We start from the raw sequence: 7,430 nt of genomic DNA on the forward strand, positions 1-7,430 counted from the left end.
CTAAACGCAACGTTACGTTTTTTTGTGTGTGTGTAACCACCCGTCTAGTCCCGCCCTTGACATGCGGATAGAAGAATGACATCTCAACTAGCCAATCACAGACATTTTGTAGACCTACACAGCCAATCCCGTCGCAGGGGCCGGGATTTCTCGGAATACAGGTAACTTAGAGGAAAAAACAACGGCGATCACACGACACTGACTTCAGCTTCCGGGTGTGGAAGGGATTTGATGATTTTTTGGGGGGTACGTTCAGCAGACCTAAACATTCTGAAACGCGAACAGCTTTTTATTACTATTATTATTTTGTTGCTATTAAGCGTATTTTAACTTTTACACACAATGCGCAACTTTTCAAATCGCTGAAAATATTATCTCGGCGCTTGCTGTGGAATTTTAATATTTTTTTTTTTTTTTTTTTTTTTAAATGGTCAAAGACGTAGGACCGACGTGTATATGCATGTTTTTGACCCATGGAGGCTGCCTGGGTTAATCCATTATGATGTAACAAAGGGAATTCCCGAGAGATTTTTTCCTCCCAATAAAACGGCACCGCATCCAGCCTGTTATAAAAAATAGAGAAACTTGAAAGAAACGTATGCTCACACGCAATAGAAATAAATTGTCTCCTCAGGTTCATCACTGCCTGTGCTTCAGGTTTCAGTCATGATAACAAGAAGCTGTCAGGAAGAGGATGGAGCTGGTTGCCCTGGTAACCTGAAGTGTTTTGCTCTTGGCACAGTGGGAGAGAAAGTGTTGCATTATTGCTCAGTGTGTTAATGGGGAAGATAGTGCAACAACAACCAAGTGTATTACCAGAAATGTGGTGCATAGGAGTAAGTCATTTGGTATTTTTTAATGTAAAGTTGAGATTTGAAACACCCACCTATAAAACATCATGTCACTGCTTTCCAGATGTTCGTGCCAAAGTCTCGTTAAGTATTCTACAGTCTTTGGTGTGTACAGGGTCATTATTTAGTGACTCTGTTTCGCCAGTAGATGGAGACAAGTGACGGTCTTCATGATCGAGTCATTTAGTCATTCATTCAGCACTGATACAATGCCACTGTGCTACTTGGAAACACTGCAGTTAGGCAGGTAGGATGGTCTATCATAGCCCTCTGACTGAAGAATATGATTGAATGGATTTTATGATCCTACGCCTGGCATAGATGATATAAATGCATACAAATTTAGAACCTATTGATTGCTATTGGAATGTAAACAGACTTTCAGGCAGCGCAACAAAACCCCAATCATCTACACTACATTAAAAAAAGTTATTGTAATTTTTTGTCATATTTTTACAGGTTTAACGGAACACAATGGAAATATTTGACCCCTCCGGTTGGCATTCACGGCATTAAACGGAGCTGAACGTACTTCACTTCTGGACAAACATATGGGGAAGTTCTGTTTTGAGAGATCTACCGAGTGTTGTACATGCTGGGGTTCTCCTGAGACGCTGTATTTTATGCTTCATATTTATCATTAAACTTTGATTAAACTAAGAAACTGGAGAATGAAATCCATGTTTTAACTGGACATTCCATAGGCATGATGGTATTTTATATATTTTATATCACTGCACACTTAAACCTACCTAACTTTCTGCATGTTTAGGTCATAAAACTTCATCCTGTATAATCTCTATGAGCTCGGGGACCAAAAATGTCCAAATAATGTCAAAATTTAGTAGTATTCCCATCCTCGACAAAGAATACTAACGTAATAAATACCAGGTACACACACACACACACACACACACACACACACACACACAACCAACACTACATTACATCTGCAGTACATTTAGCAAAAACGTGTATGTAATGCATTCTAGATAAAACTGAGATAAAGTTCTACTGATATTTTGCAGTTAAATGCTGATTTTTAATGGCTAACGTAACATCATGAAAAATCATTGATGAGCTGCAGAATACATTAAGCAACACAATGGAGTTTTCTCATTTATTTAGACTGACTGAAATGCATTTTTTAAAATAATTGTCATGTCTTGTGAGTGTAACACCCGCCATAAGTCCTGATGGCCTCTAGTGGCTACCCGCGAAACTGCATCGCATCGAGATTTCGTCCTCACTGATGGTTCCCAGCGGCCATGTGTTAATTATTTTTCCACACCTAACTTTTCCGCTTTCCTTCAACAAAACGCAAAAACAAAGGCAGTCATTAGGGAACTTTATGGTGTTGTGAAACCAGTCTTTACACAGCAGGGAGGAAGAATGGACCAGTTTTAATTCTTTATTACTTAAAGTTAGTGCATCACAGAATGTGGGGAGGCTTTGTCACTGTTTTTCTCAGACCGACAATCACGGTTATGCAACGCTTGTTTTAGATATCCTTGTAGATCAACAATATCCTACTACGCACGGATATTAATTACAGATGTCGTTTTAAATATTAGTGCAAATGTAAACATGCACCAAGTGATTACTTTAAATGTGAGTATACACCAAAAACGAAGAAGAAGGTGTGGTTTGGTCGTGTCTCATTTGTGACCTGATTCACTTCTCTTAATAGCGAGGAATGCAGAAGATGACATTCAGTCAACTTCTGCTAACATTGGGTTCATGAGTCTTGTCTTTTCCCCCAGATCCACTGCAGAGGATACGACATGTTTTACCAGAACCACAGTCCAGATGTTGTGAGGAGAGGGGATGTGATGGAGTATTACAGCAACGGATTCTGCAGAGGCAGCGGTGAAGAAAGGACACTCAAGGTCACGTTGCTTGGATATAAGGTCATAGAGGAAAAGACAAAGTTTACTGTAAGGATTTGCTTATTTCTAGTTCTTTGCACTCTGCTGTTTGCATGCTTTGCTCATATGTTTATATACGTTGTCTGTTGGGGAAAATTGGAATTTTTCTTTCCGTCGTGTTGTTCCAAATCCGCATTTTTGCATTTGTGTTTCCACCATGTGGAACACAAAGGCAGAAATGATAAATAATGCGTTCGTTTTATACATTTAGCCCGAAGAAGGGGGAAGCGGGGAAACTGTAAGCTTTAAAATGGAACAAAAGCATTGTAGAAGTTTTATAGAAGATTCATTTTGTGCCTTTGATTCAAAGCAAACCTAAATAAAACGCTTTTTATCTCGTTCACCCAGAAAATAACTCACGCTGTTAAAATTTTTGGAACGTGAATTAAGATGTTTATGAAACCTGAGAGATTTCTGCCTCTCTGTTGAAAGTCCATTGAAACTCCATAAAATAAACATTGTAAATATGATCCATATGAATCAGTGTGCATTAGACATTAGCTATGTGAATAAAAAAACAAAATTAAATCTGTTCAACATTTAAAATGATCACATCATTTTTATGAACATTTTGAATTGACGAATGTCAGTTTTATTGTTTTGAAGATGAAAAAGATGAAAAAAAAAAGTCTTGTGAGTTCGGAAAAACATTTCCTTTTTAGGTGAACGGTGTCTTTAAGGAACACACGGAGACGTGCTTCGAAGGCAGTCTTTAGTGATGAGGAGGACATAATATTCTCCTTCTGCGCTTCTCAGGTCTACAAGATCTTAGTGAAGCGTGCACCAGAAGAGAGCTGGCACATTTTTAGACGATACACAGACTTCTCTCAGCTACACGACAAGGTCAGGCACAGGTGACTCACGTCAGCTGACAGCGCAGTAATGGAGACATGCTCACAGTTTCCTTCTTTTAGATGTGGGTGACTCTTTATCTGTGTTTTCAGCTCAAGGAGGTGTTTCCTTCGTTTGACTTTGTCCTACCGCCCAAACGTTGGTTCAACAACTTCAGCGCTGAATTTCTAGACGAGAGACAGCTGGGCCTACAAAACTTTCTACAAAACCTGGTTGCCCATAAAGATGTGCGAAAAAGGTAGTATTCTTTAGCAAGTCACCCACCCTCACGTCGTTCCAAACCAAACATTTAATCACAATTCATCACATCCAAAATAAGTCATATATATGTGTGTGTACTGTATATAAATACACACATATTCATGTACATAAAATGGATGGATGTGTATGTATTTATATATGCATAATAAATATACCCAGTACATACATATAGATAATTATAAATATAACTTTTTTTTTTATTTGGATGCGATAAACATATTCGAAACTAACTTTCTTCAAATTTTTTTGCTGATTTAGATCCAGACAGATTTATGTGTGTATTCATTTAGTTATTTATCTAGCCAGCCAGGCAGGCCTATATCTTATATGAGTTTTGCAGATTTAGCTTGCAAAAAAAGATGTCGGTCAGTAAGGCTGGTTAGATTAGTATCAAAATGTTGGTTGGTGGTTAAAGAACCTTTTTCATATTAGCTTAAAAATGCATTTGTTTGATCATTTTGCTGCAGTTACAGGGTTGATTGACATAATACGTGATAGCAATGTTGTTAAAAATCAAGTTTTTTCTATCACGATGTCAAAAATTTAATGGAGCATTTGAGAAAAGCATAGTAATATTGCTTTCTATCTGCCGAAGTGAGGCGGTCCGAGAATTCCTGCGTCTGGAAGACCCACCCTCTGCTTCTGACGATATTAGAGAAAGATGGGTAAGCTTTAACTCTTTTGCATTCAGCCAAAAATAATGCATCCAGTTATCTGGACACGCCAGCTTACAGTCACATCCCTGACCACAAACACAAATAAATCATGAAAAACTAAAAACACAATGGACTAATCCATTTCTCCTGCTGTTCCTACTGAAGGCCTACTGCGAGACACTGGGAGCAACCAACTGTTGCCTTCGAAGAGACTTAATGGACGTTGGGAGAGAGACTGAGTCCCTGAGAAATGCCTTGCTGCACAAAGAGCTCCAAATTAGCCAGCCTGAGAGAACAAAGAAGTAATGTAGCAACGTGACCTATTTGCGGGTTGCTTAGGAAACAGGGACAAGCAGGTGGATTTCTGGTTTTCTGGATGAAATTAATGACTCCAAAATGATTCTGGTGCTCAAGGAAATGAAGTCTAATTGGATTAAGTGCTGCACATAAAGCAGCCTCTAAAAACAACACTAATTGCTTTTAGCGGTACTGAAGTGTCACGGCCATTCGAATTTCTAATGTGATTAGTTTATGTTTGTAATAGATTTGCAGATTTTAAATGCAACATTGAGCAAAAAATTGATTTAAACCCCGTAACCTGACATATAAAATAGTAGTCAGAAAATGGAACATTTAAAAAGATTTTTTTAAGAAGCAGCTTATTGAACCTTTAGAAAAAATTTCATATGTGTGTGTGTTTTTTTTTTGTTATCCTATGAGATACATCACTATAGCTCATAGATTATGATATTGGAGAATATAGAACTCTCATCTTATTATTTCATTGTTCTATTAATTGAATTATTCAGTCCTAAACTGAGCAAAAGCATGCAATTTGGTGCAGATGCTGATACTGTATTTATATGGCCAGAAATGAACATGAAATAGATGATAGCTTGTAATGTAAATCATCAGTTCTTGATATTTTCAGATATTTTTTCTTTAAGAAAAGCAAAAGTAACAAGGCAGAGACAGAAAGGAAGAATTAAAAGCTTGATTAATAATAATAATTTAAAGCAATCTAAAAATAGTGTATATTTTTTGTAATTATTTTGCAATAAGAAAAGGTAAATATTTCAAAACATATATTTTGCTTCAAGGCCAGCATCTTTTTAAGCATGTAGGTGATAGAAGGCATGAAGAAGATTGTGTAAAGCGGATTTTCAGAGAAGGTTTGATCGTGTGATATTAAGCCGTATCAAATATGATGCAGTAGGGTTAAGTTGAATTCCACCCTCATGTCATAAACGCTCCATGAAGTTGATCAAGACTGTACCACGGGGCTAACATACCACATATGTTTAACTTTTCCCCGTTTAACTCCATGTAGTGGTATTTACAGAACCCAAGAGGAACTGGACAGAGAGCCCCAAGAAGCTTTAACAGCACAGGAATATAAAGCGGAGCGAGACGCCCACAGGAGACCAAATAAAAGGTAGTCATATTTGTCTACCATATAATTGATTCTTTTTCCATTTGCTCACTTTGGAATTAATTCTACTGTGTTATTATTTCTATAAACATTCCATAATTTTCCTGAGAGTCAAGACGTGTCTTGGGAGCATTATGTCTTATTATATTTGCTCGTATTCTTTTCAGTCCTGAACTGGGGTTCATAAGGAGTCATGGAGCATGCTGGTGCGGATCAGCAACCGACAGTCCAGAAAAGCACGCTTCCAAGAACCCAATCAAATAAATTAACAGAAAGGATATACGAGAGCGCTTTCTTCAAATCTTCTGTTTGTTCTTAGTAATAAGAACAGAAAAGCTTTTTTTTTGTTTAATCTGGATATTTCAAATCCGATTGATGCCAGATAATGATTCTCGGAGCACAAACGCTTTTTAATGAGGTAACTGAAAAGAAAAACGTTTTAATGACGTTGGTGAGTAAATGCGTGATTCTATAAGGTTTGTTTTGTAGGGAGTTTATAGGACAGCCGCGTCAAAACCCACACTTTGGACTATAGCAGCCAAAAAGAAACATCGCTTTGTACAGTTTTGTACACAATTGTCTGTTCATTACCCAGATTTTTGACTTCTGTTTTGGATTACTCACATTTGGGAATCGGCTTTGAGATTTGGGTTGCGGAATAAATTGCTACGCTTGGATTCTTCTGATTCATCCCCGGACATGATCACAAATGGGTCATCAAGCCAGGAACCGTAAAGCTTCTTGGAAAAAGAAACCAAACTTCTTGGAAAAAGAATAAAAAAATACTTCTATGTAGTACTTATCTGGATGTTTTATTCATGCATGTATCATATGTGGTAGAGATATTTTCTGTCACGTGTTTAATGTAGTGCAGCTGGTTCTGCGCAGCTGGAATCTGTCTACACAACATGTCAGTGTTGACCGGCAGGACCTTTCTGGTGAAGCTGGTCAGTTAAGAAGACTGTAGAACTGTCATAAAGTCAATAAAGTCAATTTTTGGTGAAATGTCTGATGTAAGCTCTGAGTTTAGATGCTGCATGGTTGGTATCATGCAGCATCTAAATCTCAATATGAAATAGATTCTGCAGTGACGATATATTTTTGTTTAGCATTACCCTTGGAACCCAATAGGATTTCTCACTGGCTTTTGGATTATTTCAGGCTATAAAATCTGTGAAAAAGTTTTTTTTTTCTTCATGTCAATCTCCACAAATTAACACAACTTAAAAAAAAAGTAAAAATCTAAACATATAGGCACGTTCTGCAGTCCCATGTTGTCACTTGTGACCGTTTTATTAAAAAAAAATGTATCATGATGTTACTGATGTATTTTGCTATAAAGGTACCTTGGTGCAGTTTTTAGCGAGGTACGAAATACATACCAATAAGTACACTGCAATTTCTAAAAGAAATGAACACTAGAGACAGTTTTTATTCCTTTTCACGCAAA

At 37.3% G+C, this 7,430-nt stretch overlaps 1 protein-coding gene across 3 annotated transcripts; it reads left to right on the forward strand.

Moving 5' to 3' along the window:
• Positions 1–149: 149 nt before the first annotated feature.
• LOC122360630 (sorting nexin-16-like) lies at positions 150–7,111 on the forward strand. Of its 3 annotated transcripts, XM_043261421.1 has the most exons (10): positions 402–836; positions 916–1,098; positions 1,311–2,462; positions 2,615–2,788; positions 3,536–3,622; positions 3,724–3,869; positions 4,488–4,557; positions 4,714–4,850; positions 5,879–5,983; positions 6,148–7,111. In XM_043261421.1, exons 3-10 carry the CDS (start codon positions 2,439–2,441, stop codon positions 6,242–6,244), a joined length of 840 nt encoding a protein of 279 aa, XP_043117356.1. In that variant the 5' UTR covers positions 402–836; positions 916–1,098; positions 1,311–2,438; the 3' UTR covers positions 6,245–7,111. The 3 variants fall into 3 exon arrangements, with proteins under 3 accessions (XP_043117373.1, XP_043117364.1, XP_043117356.1); XM_043261438.1 differs by having other exon boundaries at positions 150–836; positions 916–2,462; positions 5,891–5,983; XM_043261429.1 differs by lacking the exons at positions 402–836; positions 916–1,098 and adding an exon at positions 150–246.
• The last annotated feature ends 319 nt before the right edge of the window (positions 7,112–7,430 follow it).

Source organism: Puntigrus tetrazona, chromosome 2, assembly GCF_018831695.1.
Source record: "Puntigrus tetrazona isolate hp1 chromosome 2, ASM1883169v1, whole genome shotgun sequence".
In the NCBI taxonomy this organism is placed as follows: domain Eukaryota; kingdom Metazoa; phylum Chordata; class Actinopteri; order Cypriniformes; family Cyprinidae; genus Puntigrus; species Puntigrus tetrazona.

What these genes read in the sequence shown, in the direction of transcription:
- LOC122360630 (XM_043261429.1), top strand. Translation starts at nt 2,439, where the DNA reads ATGCACCAAGTGATTACTTTAAAT. An exon ending in ACCAAGTGATTACTTTAAAT is followed by an intron (nt 2,463 to 2,614) that starts GTGAGTATACAC and finishes CTTTTCCCCCAG; the next exon opens with ATCCACTGCAGAGGATACGA. An exon ending in TCTCTCAGCTACACGACAAG is followed by an intron (nt 3,623 to 3,723) that starts GTCAGGCACAGG and finishes CTGTGTTTTCAG; the next exon opens with CTCAAGGAGGTGTTTCCTTC.